The 18,940-nt window shown below is 32.9% G+C and overlaps 1 protein-coding gene across 2 annotated transcripts in view; it reads left to right on the top strand.

The window, feature by feature from the left end:
- Positions 1 to 16,355, top strand: part of LOC149574989 (Pentatricopeptide repeat (PPR-like) superfamily protein) — an 88,724-nt gene extending 72,369 nt beyond the window's left edge. The window contains exon 4 of one of the 2 annotated variants that reach the window (XM_089814833.1): positions 15,926 to 16,355. In XM_089814833.1, the coding sequence (XP_089670959.1) occupies positions 15,926 to 16,027 (102 nt within the window). In that variant the 3' untranslated portion in view covers positions 16,028 to 16,355. Of the gene's footprint in view, positions 1 to 15,337; positions 15,769 to 15,925 lie in introns of those variants that run through there. The other variant, XM_089814836.1, reaches the window with a different exon arrangement.
- Positions 16,356 to 18,940: the final 2,585 nt, after the last annotated feature.

Raw genomic sequence — 18,940 nt, 5'->3', positions numbered from 1 at the left:
CTTGCACTAAATCTTGTGTAATATAGGAAAATTAATCTGAAGTCTTGTTGGGAGATAGATGTACCTCCCATAGAAGCATAAATTGTTTGGGGAATAAATCGACAAACTAGAGTTCAATTTTTTGAAAAAATTGGCAAAAAACAGATATACAAAAATACATGGAAAATTGAAGAAAAATAGTCAATAACAGACATTTTTTTCAATAATTGAAGGATGTTTCCATAGCATAGATGATAGGAAACTTATATAAATGACTCAAAGCACTTCACAACCTCCTGTTTATATATATTTTTAACTTGGAGGATTTAAGTTTTAACATTGATTTTGTTTGTATAAATTTCAATCAAGCTATGATTTGAAGTAGCACCAAAATATGATATAGGCTTCGTTATTTTTCAAAATCAGAATCAAGTTCTCTTTGCAAAATATTGTCAATAAAAGAAAATCTTCATGCTTATATAACTAGAATCCATTTTATAGAATTCTCTCAAGATTCTTTTATTATATTTACTTAATGAACAATTATATACAAAGTTGCTATGAGCTACACATGTGAAGTGATATGTACACATGCATATACCAAAACAACTTTGTATATGCTAAATTTGGAGATTGAATTGCATGAATAATTCAATTTAATTTTAAGTAGAGGTCTAAACATCTAGCAATTAAAAAAATTGTAAGAACTTATATGTCATAATTGACAAGCCTAAAATGATAATAATCATCGTTGTAGGGTTCTTTATTTTCTCTAAGATAAATTAGTTTAAACTTTGTGACATTTCTTTTTTAGATCAAATTGCAACAAATAAACAAGACAACTTTTTTACAATTTTCTTTTGTTTCATATTGCAACAATTTTAATATTTATATTTTATACAAACAAAATCAATGTAAAAAAAGTTAATCAAGGTATACAATATATTCAATGTAGAAAGAGAAGAATATTTTGTTTGTATTCGCCTATTTCCAACACTACTTGATGTTGCAACATTTCGGGGGCTTGGCAACACTTTTACCTAGCTTCTGTATCTCCAGAGTCACGTGTTGATTTTGTAAAGAATCATGTCATTTTTCTAGGTTTTTTGTGTGAGCATCGCTTTTAGGGATTCTACTAGTTTCTTACAAATATATATATTTTTGATTAACTACCACTTTTTGCTGATTCATCCCATAAAATGCTAAAGAACATTGAAAGTCGTTGACCAAAAATCTTGAAGGAATAAATTGGTACACATGTAGACGCTTTATAAGGTATTTTTAGTGGCTAATATTTGCAAATTGGCCAATCTTAGAATTTTTTGGCTAGTAATTTGGCTAATAATTTAACATTTGATACAATCTAAATCGCCATATTTTTATAAAATTTAGTTCTAGAATATTTTAAATCGCTTAATAATTTATTTTATTGAAAGATTTACTCAGATATTCGCCACAATATTCGTTACATGATTAGATTTGAGTCACCTAAATATAATATATTATTGGAGAAATTAAATTGAAATAACCAATAAGTATTAGTTACTTTAGGGATATATCACCAATATATAGTTTTCACTATTGATTTAAAGTATATGTAACAATCCTCATAATATTCCATGAGGTAAACAAAATGTTCAGTTTAGATTTGTAATATTCCATGGTGATTAATGAGCTTTCTATTATTATTGAGATTTGTCAATATTTTATACAAAAAAAAAAAAGGATTAAAAAATAATCACCAATATTAATCATATTTAGAATAAAAAATTGCGAGATCCGCCAATAGAAATAATTTTGTTTTTTCAAAATAATGAAAGATTCGCCAACATTTTATATCTCTTTTTGGAGGGAGCTTTTTTAAAGTTTACCTTGACACTTTATTATATGCATTTTTCACCATTTTCTACTTCTATGCTATTAATATATGTAAATAGTCAATAATAGTTAAAATTTGAAATTGCTTTATGATATTAATTATAATCTATAGGGGTTGGCAACTTTCCAGTTAAAGGGCCACAACAATAGTGCAAGATGGTTATAATTTTCAAATTAGTGTATAATAATTATATATTTGATCTCATCAAACCCATAGGGTGAGGCGTGCAGAGAGTTTGGGTCATTTTGAAAATGTAGTTTACAACAAATCCATTAGTTGCTACAACGCACTCATAATTTCGGATGATTTGGACCCTTCCAAATTTTGTTGAGTCCATTCCTCCTTCGACTCGAGTAATTAGAATTTTCCAGAGGGTAGAGAAGATTTTTTGTCAATCATGTGTTAATTGTTAGAAGTTAGGATTTTAAAATACTAATAATCATAAACAAAACATAGAATAATTAGAAAAAGAGTTATACGAGCATAGATTTATATAGAGGATTTGTGAGTATCTATTATAAATTACATATTTGTGGTAGATCGATAAAGAGGAGTTTGTGTAGATTTAAATGAGGAATATGTTGCAGTTTATTGTCATTGATGTAAACCCTTGATACCCACCATGTGCTTGTATGGAAAAAGGGTGGGTTGGTGCAAATGTAAATATGGTGTCAACATGTTATTATTGCTGTCAACCATTTAGCAAATACAATGAAGCAATCCAAAAGTGTCATAAGTGTCAATTATTTTCTAGAGTTCATGATGAACATACATATCCTATCTTGAGCTATCCAACACATGTACCTTATCTTCATAACTCACATTTTGATGTTCATATAGCAGAGGAAATTGCATCTTATCTTCCAAAATTCATGTTGAAGATCTTTATGGTATGTGCAACCAATAGTTTGGCTTCTATTTTGCAAGTAGTTAGAAGGATTTCAGTTATGCATTTGAGTCCCAGACTTCATTTGTGTCATGAGGGAGTCCTTAAAATTACAAAGGCACAAAGTTGAGCATTTTTGAGGATGAAAAGATTTCTCAACATTTCTCCCCATAGCAAGAGATTGTCTCGTGGTTCAAATGTTCGGTTTGTAGAACTAACAAGATGTTATATTTAGTTTTTAATGCTACCACTTCTTTCACAAAAGAAGTTAGAGATGATTGTTCATAAAATTATGCCAAGGCAAAATGCTCCACATTCATCTTACTAAATTACATGGTCAAGTGGGTTTGAGGACATGATTATAGAGGTCGAAGATATATTATATTCGAGTTAAAGATGACTTGTGTACCACAAGTTCAACCTTCAAGGTGTTAAAGTGATATAGTTAAACTAGTATGCTTTGCTTCACCTTTACAAGTGGTTTTAGTACTTTCTCTAACATGTAACTATAAGATACTATAAAATAAGCTTACATGGACACATATAAGGATAACCATATACACATCTTGACCCCATGATGATATTAGTTTCTTTTTACTACGACAAAGTGACAAAAGTTGTCAATTTTGACATTTGTTTTGATTTGGGTTGATAAGGCATGTTCAGATCTTGATCATTTGAACTAAATTTGGAGTGTGTATTAGGAGGTCTTTTGGGCCTTGATTGAACTTGTGTTGGTCCACAACTTGACATCTTTCAATCTTTCACGGTTTATGTATTTGGAAGCTAATTGATAATGCACCACTTGTTTTTACATATATCTTATCTTTGAGCTGACCTAGTTGATGTTTGAAAAGTTACAAAAAATATAAATAGAAGATGAAACCTATTGAAATGTGTGTTTGTGAATGATGGAGGAATAAACAAACAATACAACTAATAGAGTAGAGCAAAGGTGTTCATATCATTGCTTATCTTCAAATGCATTATTCTGAGGTTGTAGCTTCTTGTGCAAAATATTATATCTACAAAATTAATATTTCAGGGGTTGTCCTAAAACATAGTTGTAATCTTGCTTTACATTATGAGGCTGGATATGGATAGTAGCTCCAAGCAACTTTCTCGCCATGGTTTTCTCCTTATTGAGTGTTGCACATAGATCTAGTGTTCTCTTGCACAAATTTGAGGTATGCTTCATTCTTTCAATTTTATATTATTGTAGATAAATGTAATAAATATTTTAACATAAGGCACAAAGAAAAGTCTAAGGGTTTTCAAAAGAAGTTGATTTACCAACCCGTCCCATCTTAGTATCTTGTTGTGCTCAATAGTATTTGTAGAAGAGTTATAGATAAAATAATATAAAGAAAAAAGATCTAGGATAGATTTTTAACAAAGAGTATATGTAAGATCTAAAAGAGGTGTTTACTTTGTATAAAAATTTGCAAAGTAACACATGACATCATTATAAGTAGATTTGTAAAGAAGAACGTTTGTATGATAATTGTTGAATCACTATTACCTCATAAGGAGGCTGGTGCTTATGCATTGAGGGGGCTATCATCCCATGTGGGTTGGTGCCTACAAAGTTTGCAAAGAAAGTTTATATAATTGAATATTTTGTTGTGGTTTTCTCCTATAAGGGTTTCCATGCAAACTTTGTGTTCGTTTTATGTTCCTTATTGCTAGATCTTGCATGTATGTTGTTGTTGAGGATGCTTTCATTTTGAAATATGATTGAATATTTTGAAAAAAGCAAAGAACTATTTTATATCTGTTCACCCCCACACTTCTCAATATAATTGAGTGCTAAATAATTTCTATCAAAGATGGTTCCTTTGAAAATAGTTTACCTACTCGAAGGTTGATCTTGTAGAGAACACACGGCTAGAAGAAAATGAAACAAGAGAAAATGAAATACCAAATAAAACATTGGTCAACAAATAAAACCAAATGCAAGTAATAGCAAAGAAGAAATAAAAAGTGTTGAGGTGACAAATGGAACACACTTAGCAATATAAACAAAGGATGATATTCTTGAGAGAGAAGATGGATGTATGAGTGAAAGAAAATAAGAAACAAATGGAGAAGAAAAATATTTGAAGGGAGTGTAAAATGAAGACAAAGGGGAAGTGGATCTTGAGGAAGAACAATATTATATGTACAAAGAGATTGATAAAAAAAAAAAGGGAAATTAGAAGCTTGAGCTACAATGTCAAGAGGAGAATGAATCTATTGTAGAGTATGTATGAAGTCTTGCAAAATCTATAAGTGTGATCATTTCTCTAAAGATTTGAATTGAAGAAAAGATAATGAACTGATTGAAATTAAGGAAGAAACTGTTCAAGGTTGAGTCCAAGATTGTTGCTTTGAGAAAGAGAATAGATAAGACATCCTCCAAGTTGTAAAGAGCCTCAATTTTGATAAGAGTCATGAGATTTCAAATGATATATTGAATGAGTAGAGGCCACTATTCAATAATATAGGCCTTGGATATAAATAAAATGAAATGGCTAATAAACAAGACAAACATGTATCAAATAAGTCAAATAAAGAAAGGTGTTGGAGTTTCTTATGTGACCCTTTTTGCTCCTAACTTTGCATGTGGTATGTTGGATGAAGAAGAGGAAACTAACTCTATTCCACCCTCTTCTTTTCTTAGTGGTGATTCAAGGGTTCTTGTTTTTGATGATGGAGGAGTTTTTGGTCGAGCTCTGTGTACTAGTCACACTTCATAAAGACCTGGTATTGTAGATGAGCCCCAAAGCCTCTTACTGATGGGTACAATTTTTCCCATGTTGCAAAGTATGTTCTTGCTATCCCTTCAAATGTGAAATCTTGAGCAATGACTCGTGCCAAGACATCCCTTGTGGTGGTGTGTGGTCTAGAAATCCGATACTATAGTGGATTTCTACCAATGTTGTGGGTTAGTTTTTAGACTCAATGACTTCTAGTCCTTTCTTCTAGATTTGCATTGCTTGGTGTTTGATTTTTGGAGACCTCTAGTCTCAGGAACATCAAGCTCTTCCCATGTGCTAAGGTTTTTTTTATTGGATCTTTTTACTACTTTTGAGGAACATGATTTGGTGTTGAAAATGCCATTTATGTAGGGGATTCACTCTCTCTTGGTCAAACCTTGGACTACCTCCTTTAAAAATCATACTCCACTAATGTGTGTGCATCTATACTATGGATTTGTCTCTCCAATATCCCTTTGTAGTTTTAGGAAAACTCTTGCTTTGAGGCCATTGACAATTCTATTGGTTATTTTTTAGAGGTTTTTGAGACTACAATTGTGTTGGGCTTCTATACCATTCCTTGTATTATGGTTGATATTGGCATTTCCACACCCCTCTCTAGGGATGCGGTTCTTATCCTTGGGGACAAGCCATGGAGTCAACTATTAGACTACAAGGGCCTCCCTTTTCGGTGTTGACAATGCTTCTCTACTAGTCATTTGGCTACAAATTGTCCTGTAGTGCATTAAACAAGTGTTTCCACTTTGTAGATGGACACAAATGATGATCATTTAATTATTAGAGCCTCTATCTCTTCCTTTGATGACTCGACTAATTATGAATCCTTGCAAGCTTCTATTTTGTTTGCCTCCTCTAACCTAGTGGATCCAACTCCACCTTTTGCTATTGATGTGGTCATCTCTTGCCACATAGACCTTTGATTGCCGAGCTACTCCTAGTTTGCACCAACCCTTAGCTATTAAGGTACAACATCAACAACATTATGTTCTTATTTTTGATTCTCTCAAGGAGGTCTCTACCAACTTTTCCTTGTGGTGGGGATGCCACTGCAAGTATCCCTTGGATGGTTTTTCGTAGGCAAAGTGAAAATAACTTTTCACACTCTTACTCTCCTCTACAAGTTGTGGGTGAGCTATCTACCCAATTGAGATGTGGGTTAGAAGTTATGTTTTTGATTAAGTAAAATAGGTTTTGAAGGGTGCCTGAAACCCTTTGCACAACAAAATATTTTCAATGGAGCCCAAAAAAAAGATACAATAGACTAGAGGAGAAATAGGTTACCAACCAAAATAATGTGACCAGGGTGGCCTCATGGATTACACAGTTCACTTCTACCACCAAATTACAACTTCATAAAATCATTTAGGACCTTTTAGTCCCAAAAGAGTGAGAATGAAGAAGCTGATTAGAGGATTGTTGGGATCATTTGTATTTTTTTTTCTTTAACCTTTTTCCAACCTTCCTCCACCAAAGAAGCCTCCTTCTCCCAAACCAAAGCATCAAGTCCAACCAGAGAAACTGACAATACCATACTAGAAAGATCACCCACAGGATCCCGACCCACAGAGGGAGGGGAAACCACTACATCCTTATTCAACACCGGACCAGAAGCCTTGTTAGACGGGGAAGAGCTATAGTCACCCAAAGCTATGTTGTTAGTCTACTAGTAGTGATTTTTTCTCTACCTTGTTGTAAGTAGTTGAATTGGAAAAGGCTTGGTTGTGGTGGTGTGAGTGTTAGTACCCTTGCTAAGATGCTAAACAAAAAATAAGAAGAAGTAGCAAGATTCAAAAATGATAAATACTTCCCCAAAAGATAACAAGTTTTGAAATCCCTTCCTAATAAAACAAGGAGATATGACGAGGTTCCAAATTTTCTTTTATATTCACTTTATTCATGCAATCACTTTTTTTGTCATAGACCAGAAGATTGTAGGAGCGATACAAGAGATTTTAGTTGGAACAAATATGAATGTCTATATGGGTTTTGAAAAGGAACTATAATTCTTTTGTATCGGTGGTTGATTATCCTGTCATATGTTATAAATGGATCATTTAGACAAAACATGTGTAAGGCTTGCAAGTCTTGTCTCTAAACTTGATGACCTTTAGGTTTTGTCTAAGGGGGCTCAACTATACATTTATTGCTTCTCTCTTCTTTGTTTGTTTCATGTTCTATTGCCCCTACTATTACTATGTAATATTTTAACTTCTTTGTAACATCTCTCTATCTAGGTATGTTGAGACTTGGTGGTTGGTGCCTATTTGATTTGGTCCTTTGTTTTTGATAAGGAAAACAGGTTTTGAAGGGAGCCTAAAACCCTTTTTACAAATCAAAAAATATTTCAATGTAGCCCAACCCAAACAATACTACAACCCATAGGTGGAACAAGTCGCCAAAGAACTAGGTGACCATGATGGCATCATAGATAACACAATATTCTTTTGCCACAAAAACAGGTTTTGACCGGGCACCTAAAACCCCATGGTTAAAAAATAAATAGACAATAAGTCCCTAACCATGTCAAACTACAAAGTACAGTAGGCCACAAAAGCCAAGAGAGCCAAAACGGGACAGGGACTCAAGATTTCCCTTTCAGTCCCTTCTTTTGAGATTATAATGCCATATCAAAAGCTAGATTGGAGGGCTTGACCTTTTTTCCTTATATTGTTGTCCAACCATCCTCCACCATACCAGCAATTCCATACCAGTAGCCTTCTGCCATGCAAAGTCATCAACATCACAACCAGCCCCTAAAACCTCCATGGCTTGGGGAGAAATTTGGACCGCATCAGAAGAAGGTACAGTAGCAACATCCAAAGACAGAGCCACAAGAGGGGCTACAGTTGCAACACTAGTGACAAAATCTAGAGGGAGAACATAAGAGGTCACCATTGTCGGGGCAACATTCATACCATCAACAACCATATATGTAATTACCATTTAGCTAATATATTACACGCTTTATGCATTTTACCCCAAAAGAATAAAACTATACAAAATGTAGACAAAGCAAGAAGGATATTGAGAAGAAATAAGAATCTATGATTGTGCAAAACCTGCTTGCTGCATAAATTTGAGGGGCACACAATGTTAATCAGTGAAATACCTTAAAAACTTTATGGAAAAGACAATTCAAAAATAGATCAATTGATGCATAAAGGTCATATGCATCCTATTGTTAATGATTTTAGAAAAGCAAAGAATCATGGGGAAAAGGAAAATAATGTCGATGTCAAGAGGAATAATTAGAGAATAGAGACTCTACGTAAGAGTATTGAACACCCCTTTATCCTAATGAGAAAAGGGGAAAATTAGAAAACAGGGGAGCAATACAAACATGTTGAACTTATTGTTCATGCTACATTTGTTGATGGTTTGATTACAAGGTTGAAATCAAAGAAAAAAGCAAAGTGTTTAACATGCTTAATGGGTGGTGGTGGTGGTGGGGGCGGGTGGGGAGGTGGGGGGAGGGCTGACTTCATTATTCCAAAACACTTCTCTTCAACATAATTAATCTAGGGAAAAATTAAACTATTTAGATAGTTAAAATTGTTAATATTTTTGAAGTGTGAGAACAATAAACACCATAACACTAAATCTAATGTGAAACACCATAGAGAAACTAATTTTCATGAATAATACACCGATCAAGGTGATTTTTACTAAGGATCACTACAAATTTTCTTACTGCAAGTAAGGCTCACTACTAGTTGGGCTAATTGTCCTGATATAAAACATTTGATTACAAAAAGGTCTTACAAACAACATGGAACTGATAGTGTTGCATCTGCACTTGTATGAAATATTTCCAGTTGAAAGGATAAACAAAAAATGACAACAATGGATTTGGTTAGAGATCTTTTACCAACCTACAACTTTCTACTAAATTGATTAATTCTCTTAGTTACAAGCATATTGCCTTCTCTATTAGTCTTTACAATTCTTTTTCTGCTCACATATTTTATCAAAAGTATTCATTCACATAACTGTTCTTGCATCGTATTACCTTCAACACTATTGCTTGCATACCCACACATTTGATCTAAATATATGTTTATTATTTATACATATCCATTAGAATCATAAACATATGTTAGTCTGACATAAAACATGTTGGTTTGAATTACAAAAAAGATATGTCAATATAGTTCAACAAGCTAGCACAAGACCTAAAAGACAAGTCACACATGAGAATTTCATACTACACTATTACATAACCCAAAAGATAGGTCACACATGAGATAAGAACGTTAAATATCATAAATACCAAAAAATGATTATATTATGGAGCCACTGGGATTGCCACAACCAAAACCATGTCTTGATCTACAAGTTATTTATTCCAACCATAGGATAGCGCAAAGAAGCAATTGTCCAAAAATGATTACAATTGTCATATCAAAAACTTCCGATGAATTGCATGAATATATGAATAGTATAGATACCCAAAAGAAATTTGAAATACATCAACTAATGATATTTCACAATCTTGCATCTACTAAATACTATAGACATACCAAATAAGAAGGTATTATCATTACTAGAGCAATGACTTCTAACCACATAGTTTATTACTGAAATATATTGCATATAATAGATTTGATTTGTATATCACCAAAGCACAACCAACAGGTACACGGTTTTGATATCAATGACAACAATGCCAATATTTCAACAATCTCCCCTTTTGGCATTGATGATAAAACAACAAAAAATCCAAAAACTCCCAAGGACTAAAAACTCCCCTTGGTTTAGATAACCCATTCACAATTTTCTCTCCCTCTTTTGCCAACAATAGCAAAAGGTCACCAACACAATTCAACAATTTAGAGTAAAATAACAATTTTTGTAATTTTTTTTCTTCTACCTTTATTTTATAATTGGAAGATTACTCTTCCAACCATCCATAACATAACATAGTTGAGCACTCAAAATATCATGTTGCACCAACAAATCAAATAAAAATGACCAATATGGAGATTAGTACCAATGTTCATAATCCTCTCTGCCTCATAAATAATTTCAGAAAGATGGTCTAACTAGAACTCAACCATGTCCTTTACCAACCAAAAAGTCATCATTAAATCTACCCTTTGTCTTTGCATACATAACAACTCAACTTGTAACTCACCAACTTTGATTCTTACTTTACCATTTATGTCCTTGAAAAAATCATAGTACTTACCAAAATCATTTAATTCAATCTCAATGCACTCAATCTTCTAAAATTGTCAATAGTAGTAGACCACTAGAGACAATACTCTTAAATATCACAGATTTCCTTTTATACATTCTCTTATCTCACAAATATATTTAGATAAATCCAGTTTCAAGTATTATGACAATTCTTCTCAAGCACATATTTTAACAAGATACGAATTTGATCTCAATCACTTGTCTTTTCTTTTCCTGCATCTATTCACTTCCCCTAATCTTCTATTGAAATTTGAGTTTGTTTTCCCTGGGACATGTTGCCAATGGCAAAATATCCCAAAGGATTTGGGCCCAAAGTCCGATATTAGGGTCTTCTAATGAGGTTTTCAATTATGGTTATCTTGGATCAAATTTGAATCTTGAATGGAGAGAGTGAAGTATAAAAGGATCTTGTCCCCTCATTTGATACTAGCAATCCAATGCAAATGATCTAATCAAGCAATCAAATTGAGCAATTGAGATTTGGATTTAATATTTTGAAGGCAAGCATCTAATTCAAGATCTCTATGTCTCCATTTCTTCAAGATCTATCAAGTCAAAATCAGTATTCTCCAATTAACAAAAGTTTCTTTGTCATGATGGCCAAGTAGAAGAACTTTCGATAAAGTAAGAAGATTCATCCCCCCCCCCCCCCCCCCCCCCCCCCTCTCTCTCTCTCTCTCTCTCCCTCCCTCCATGTGGTTCTCTCTCTCTCTCTCCCTCCCTCCATGTGGTTATCTAGCATACCTATATTCTTGATCAAGAAGTAGACAAGCATAGATTTATGTATTTGTGAGGGCATCCTTATTTCTAATTCACATTCCAAAATCAACCCTTTGGATTCCACACACATTCAAGTATCTTCATGGATTTGAGCAACTTCAACATCTATTCATGCAGGTTATATTCAAGGTAAATCAAAGTTCTTCCCTTTTACATTATTTATTTTATAAAATTTCTTTCATATTTAAGGATAATTCCCAAACAAGGGTATGACTAAGCCAAACTCCTTTTCCCAACCTTTTTTCCATTTTGTTTGTTTAGGAATGTAGTGTTGTTGGATTTTTTTTGGGCAGTAACAGAGCAATTGAAGGTTTTGTGAAAATTTTATCCAAAAGTGTCAAGAACATGTTGCCACTTTCAACCTGTCCTCGAAATGAATTTCTAGAGCATGTGAGTTATGTCTTTAGTCTTCTAATTTTGTTAGTCTCAACTTAATATCAATTCTTATCGGTTTATTTTGAAACCATTTTAGTGACTTCTCTATTGATAATCACTTAAAAATCCCATTTCATTCATTACATTACTTAGTGAAGGACATATTCTTATTCTAAATTAGTGCTTGAGTCACCTCTTAAACCTATTGGGGATACTCTTCCTTTGTAATGTGCAATCAATGAAATGGGGAAGCAACTCATTGAGTATGTTTTATGCTACATTGCACTCCCATTTTCCATTGTATATTTTGTTGAACCCAACTCCCAATTACATACTTTTGATTTGGTAGTTAATTCCTCTTTGCATGATTTTCTTTGTACGGATTACATATCTCACAATTAGACCTAAATCTATTTGTCTATGCTTTACATTACATCTTTTAATTTAATAGCTAAATTTTATTTTAATAAAAGACTTTCTTTGCTTAGATTGCATATCTCTTTAGAATCTTATAATTGTATTAGATCTATATCTTCACTTTCATTCTCTTATGCATGAGTTTTATTACTTGAGTCCTGCTTAAAGAATTCTTCTTAGAAGTTGTAGACTTATGGGTACCTTTGATCCCGAGCTGTCTCTCTTTCCTACGATTCTTAATGAGACCAACGTGCATAATATTGACATCAATCCTATCATAGAGAATAAATCTTCCCATTCTTCTCTTGATGAAGATGAGGCTCCAAGAGTCCCTCCCATGCAAGTGTAAAATCTTTCCAATGACTAAGAAATTTGAACATCGGTTAGGACAAGAAAATTCAAATCTTGAGGTAACTTCTATTATAGAGGTCTTAAGGAGGTTAATTCATAAGGATGAACATGGTTTTAACATCTTGCATAGTCTCTCATCTCATTGATACCAATATCAAGCCTATTGGAGATTGTTCTCAAGAGCTAGGTTTCATTCCACCTACCACTATTGTTGAGACTTTTATGCCTATTTCTACCTCAATTCTTAGTGTCTTCACTTATGCTCCATGTATAATAACAAATTCGAGTCAAATTTCTCAATCCTATACATGTGAGCATTCCTTATACCACTGTTCCTTCTATCTCTTCAAGTGTGCCACGTGTTTCTTTACCTTCATCAATGTCCACTTACAAAAGTGTGCCCCTTTTACATTTCTTCAGTTCATTCCATTTCTCATATCGCTACAAATATTTTACATTTATCTCCTAACATTTTTTCTACCCATTCTACCATTAATAGATTAGCTTAAATTGTGTTCTCATGACAACAACAAATTGCTTCAATGACTCAATCCAAGTTCAATATCCCTACTTGTGACATTGCTTGTCCTGTGTCTTTGGATATCATCCATGCTGTTATTTCTCAATACATGGAGATTCCTCACCTTGAGATTTATAATATTAAAGGAGATCCTTTAACCCATTTCAAAATCTTTGAAACCTTTCGTAGTGATTTTTCCCATGCCCATTAGTTAATTGCTAAACTATTGAATAGAAACTTTTGCGACATAACCTTGCAATGGTATTTTTCTTTGTCTTCTTTTTCTATTGATTCCTTCTAAAAGCTTGGCAATTCTTTCATTCAACAATTAAAAAACAAAAGTAGTCCTTGTTAGAAAACAAACTTGTCACCGTGAATGCTTTCTTTAGAATGACCTTGTTTGCCCAAAGAGTAGTGACAACCGCACCAATGGCTAGAGACATTGAAATTTGATATGCTGCCTTGTATGATTGAGGTATTCGATATTTTCTATGTACTTTTAACTTGAAAGTACATTAAGGGAAAACTTGAAACTTGAACAAGATGAACGAAAGAAACCCCAGTGATAGACATAAAATACCAAGTAGGATTTCACAACAGATCATAATTACAAAGGGGTTTAGGCACCAACACAATGAGGAAAAACTAAGAATAATAAACCTTAACATATGAAAAGATAAGCTATTCTAATACATTCACATGAAGATACTAGGAAATGAAAGCATTTTGCCAAACCAATTACATATATGGGAAAAACTATTGGATTCCATTGATACATAAAGAGATCACTATCTTGACATATGAAAAGATTGTAATAACACTCATGAATACATTCAAGACAAATGACTAAATGCATTCATTATTATCTCTTTAAAAATATACAAGCTCAAAATCTCTTGTACATAATGAAAAACCAAAAATCAATTTTAAATTTCTCCATAATTTTTAATCAAATTCCCCCCCTCCCTCCTTGTCCCCACATTACAAAATGACCTTTTATATATAGGATCTTCTTGATAACCAACTTGTAACAACTTTTCATTACTACCTAACTACTTATGATAACTACCTAAGACAACCACTTAGGATAACTACCCAAGTGATCACTTTAACTGTCCCATTTACAAACAAGTTAGGATTGACATAACTTTTACCAAAAAAATCCCTAAAATATAATATTTCTTTACAATGAGCGACATGTGTCATTTTTATAAAAAAATAATTTTAAGTTTGTCGCTTAAGAAAGAAGGTACAAGCAACTGGTCCAGTTGAGTCTATCATTGTATCTTATTGTGATCATGAACTTGGCCTTGAACGAAATCCACTCCACTTCCAACTTCAAAGTTGCCCATTTCCTTGCAATGAAATATCCACCTTCTGTAGTTTGTGTATCTTTAATGAAAGGAACTCTTAGATGTACCACTCCTTGGTTGGCTATGACTTCATTAGAAGAATCGATATCTTCATTCACCCCTTTTCAAACTTGAAAATTGGTAGCCTTAGTTTTCTTTTAGTTAATTGTAATAACAAACCCATTGGCACTAACAACAATAGCATCAAACATTTCCAAGAACTCCCATGCATGTTGATTATTTAAGAAATTACCTCTAAAAATAAATATTTATAGATATCACATCATTTTATAACCACCAAAGTGAATTGTTTTTGAAGTAGTGAAAATTCCCCACCTCGGCAGGTTACCCATGAGATTTTGTGCAGGTCGGGTCTTCATCTAAGACTTGCATTTACTTTGGAGCTTCTAAAGTATTATAATCAACAAATTCAATTTATATATTTTGAATGATAGACGGATTAAACATCACAAGGTTTGATTCTTAGATTAAAAGTGTTAAATAGTCCAAATCTACTTCCTCTTTTCAAGCTTAATTAATTCTTTAGTATATAATATTTACCCTTTTCAAACTTAATTAATTCCTTAGTATATAATATTTAAATGTGACCATAAATGACAATCATTACAGCAATCACCTTGTACATATCTGAGATTTTATTTTGGAGGCACCCCATGCATTGGAGAAGCTTGGAGTACATTGTATAAAGGTCGCTAAATTTTGACCTGCCATTTGCATCTGAATGAGACACCACATCAATATGCTCTGATCACTGCCCATACCCGTATTTCACAGACTGGCAGATAACTTACACTGATGCTTTGCATGCATGTTTGGCAGGGTAATTCTGACAAGCAACTCACGTATGGATAACTCCACATATTACACACACTTTTACCAGCGGTTTCCAATTATGACATCTGACCAAGTCCCTTCAATATGCTTTGGTGGATAACTGTAACTTGTTCTAAAGTTCCCATCGGTACACGACATATAAAGTATTGCCCAAAGGTTGCTGCATTTGCCTTTATTCCCGTCACCTGCATCAACTCAGGTTCATCATTTCAAGCCTATCCTCTTTATGGGCTTTAAACACCGTTTCATTCTCATTGGTAGTGAGTAAATTATGGTAATGACCTTTGTACTTCCCTTTCATTTGGAATTTTAGTGATATGTCAAGCTTCCAAAACTTCTGAAACCCCTCGTGAAGTTTATTTCTTTGTTTTGAGAATCTTTTAAAAGAATAGGAAACGTCTAATATTGAGAAGATCTTTCATTTGTTTAATGAATAATTTGAGCTTGGCAGGATTAAATAATCTTCCATTTGCAAGGCTTATTAGATTATGTCTTTAATATTTTTGATCCATCTTCCATCAACAATTTGAATATGATAGCCAACTCCCTCAAACCTTTTCACTGATATTTCAGAAGCTCTCTACAACTTCACCGTTCATAATCCACATTTTGTATGTGATTGGGAAGTTATATAAAGCCAACGAAGATTTCATGTTGATCTTTGTTGAAGATTGAAATATGCTTAGCAAGGTGCATCAAAGGAAAGTGTTATAATGAACTTGGTGGCTTGTGAAGATGAGAGACATGCCAACCTACTTTCTAGAAGAATCATGATGAAGGTCTTTGCCCGGAATCGCATAAGGACTAATTATGGAAGTATTTATGCCAAATGTACAAGACTTAGATTCGCGAGATAATGAATTTAATACTAAAGTTCAAATTTAGGATAGTTGAAAATGGGGCTAACAGTCCTAAGAACTCTTTAGTTTATTCATACGTTGTAAACAAGGTAAGTGACCAATTTCATTGATATATTTAAGCAGTTGCATGTTCAAATTTATAATCTTGTGCTTATATTGATGTACACTACATTTTTATTGCTAATTTACAAATACACATTAGAGATAAGATTCTACTTTCTAAATTATCTTCTTTTACTTTATGTGTAGTGCTTCATATTAATTAGTTTCAAGTGAGTTAATTTGAGAGTACTACTCCAATGCTTTCAATTGATAAGAGTGATGCTGCATCCAAATTTTTTAACAAGTTTGAAAAACCAAATAACTTAATCAAAATCAATAATTCATCCAATAATGTTGATGAACAAGTAACAACAACATCTAAGGTTGTGACTTCATTGTCATCTATTTTTAGACTCGCTTGTAATTTTACTTAGCTTTTTGAATCTTTGGATTATATGATGTTGAAGTTGGTTAATGCTACAGTGCCAACTCTTCACCCTATTTTACCAACTTACACATTAAAACCATTAGCCAAACACTTTGATCACAAAGATTTCTATCAATAGCATCAACAATCTAGTCATGGCACTAATACATGCTTCTGTTAGAAATCTATTATTCAAGACCATATTGATTCTATTGTTATATCTATTGAGGGTGTCAATGATCAAGGAAATGAATTCGTACCATCTTCCAACCAAAAGTGGCAAATCTATACTAACCCTTTACCATCTCACTAGACCAATACCATTGAGTCTACTCAACCTTTTCTTTCTTCCACTAATTGTGCTGGCTATGATCATAATTTTGATGAAGTAAATAATGTTGTGAACCTCATTGATCAAGTCACACCTAAATCTAAACTCGAATCTAAGTTTTACATTACCTTTGACCCTACTAAGAGAATTAAAGCACTTAATGATCCTCTTTCTATTGTTGCAAATGTTAATGGCCTTCATTCATGTGGTGTCCTTTTGACCCTAACTATATGGTGAATGTTATAAATGAAGAGTATCTTTTTATAGATAATTGCAATGTAAATTTTGTGATAAATTGATATTATGATGCAAACTTACATCGATTTTCTCAATCCTTCCCCCACACAACCAAATGTCGATCAAATGAATGCACATTGCCATTAGGAAAGCATGGCTTAATCATTGAAAACCTCCAAACTTGTAATCGATTTACATCATTTCATGTTAAAGTTCATGGAAAAACTTTAGATATTACCTTCATCGTGGTTCTAACTTCTAATCAATTGGAAAGCAATTTGATCAAGTACTAGGCAATTGGGTTAATTTCAGCAAGGAACATTGATTCATTTGATTCTAAACTCATACATAAAACAAGTAAATAGGTCTCATAAATTTACACTAGAATTTAACTAACCACTCAAGAAGGTAAGTAATCATCTTGAGGGAATTGTAAACACAAATCTCAATCAAATTATATGCTATAAAAGCCTACAACCAATAGATTTAGGTTGAGGTATAGGTCTAATAACATAGGTCCTGTAGAGCAGGTAACAAGTAGGGGAATTAGATTATAATTGATCAAATTATTAGTTGGGAAAGTCAAATTAGAAATCCAATAATTGAGTAGGCAAGCTCATAGAATTACAATATGTTGGCAAGTAGCGACCACTAAGCAAGTTGTAAGTTAAAATTATTTTATGTCTCGTTCTTTATCACAAGTAAAGATTTTTGTCCACTTAATATAAATTATGAAATTTCTTGATAATAGGAATGAAACAAAAAAATAATAATTTAATTTTGGAGAAATAATTATTGAAGATCCTAGTGCAAACAAGCTATTGAGGAACCACAAGTTGTATATCTTGAAACATATGTTACCAAGAATCCATCCCAAGTTGACCCCTTTTATTTGACATTATTGATAAACAACAAGCTTATGAAGAACTATATGGTTGATTCAGGTGCTACAATAAATATCATGCTAGTTGATATTATGAGGGAGATTGGACTTAATGCTGATACAATCTATGGGAAATGTTACGTAGTGGGTAAAAAATCAGTTCCTATGATAAGAATTATGAAGAATTTGGAATTCAAATTTCAAACATGTTTGTATGCATCATATAGTACTAATATGAAAATAGTGGAGGTGACTTCTAACTATGGGATTTCCCTATCAAGAAAATAGTGAAACTTGGTAGGAGAACATATCCAATTGGATTTCTCTTACACAAAAATCCCTATAAATAGAAGTGAGGTTAGAATTAGTGGAGAACTTCATAAATCTTATATTATTGAAGACATTGATGCTAACCATAAGATAATTTTTTTCCATTAAAACATGGAAATTTTTACAGATAAGTATTAAACCAAACCCACTCTAAAGAATTGATGCAGGAGCATCCTGGGTTGATGTGTTATCCTTCTCAATTGTGTTCTTTTTACTAGTTGTTTTTGAGTTACATTCATTATAGAGTTACAACAATTGCCAAGTGTTAGTAATTTTGTAGTTTAAGCCGAGTTGAGGTTATCTTGTGTCATGTTAACACTTGGGTTCATGTGTTATCTCATCTCACTCTGTAGTGTGTGCCGAGCTATTCTTCATGTGCCGAGTTTTCCTGTTGATGTCAAACGTTAGTATTTTGGATGTGTTTTCTGTGCTTTTGGTGCGAGCCGACTCGCAAGATTTATTTTGATCATGACATTTA

Source organism: Cupressus sempervirens, chromosome 2 (genome assembly GCF_028749045.1).
Source record: "Cupressus sempervirens isolate cs-2001-9-10 chromosome 2, ASM2874904v1, whole genome shotgun sequence".
NCBI lineage: Eukaryota > Viridiplantae > Streptophyta > Pinopsida > Cupressales > Cupressaceae > Cupressus > Cupressus sempervirens.
The sequence above is the reverse complement of the archived record's forward strand: the minus strand, read 5'-3'. Positions and strand labels throughout refer to the sequence as shown.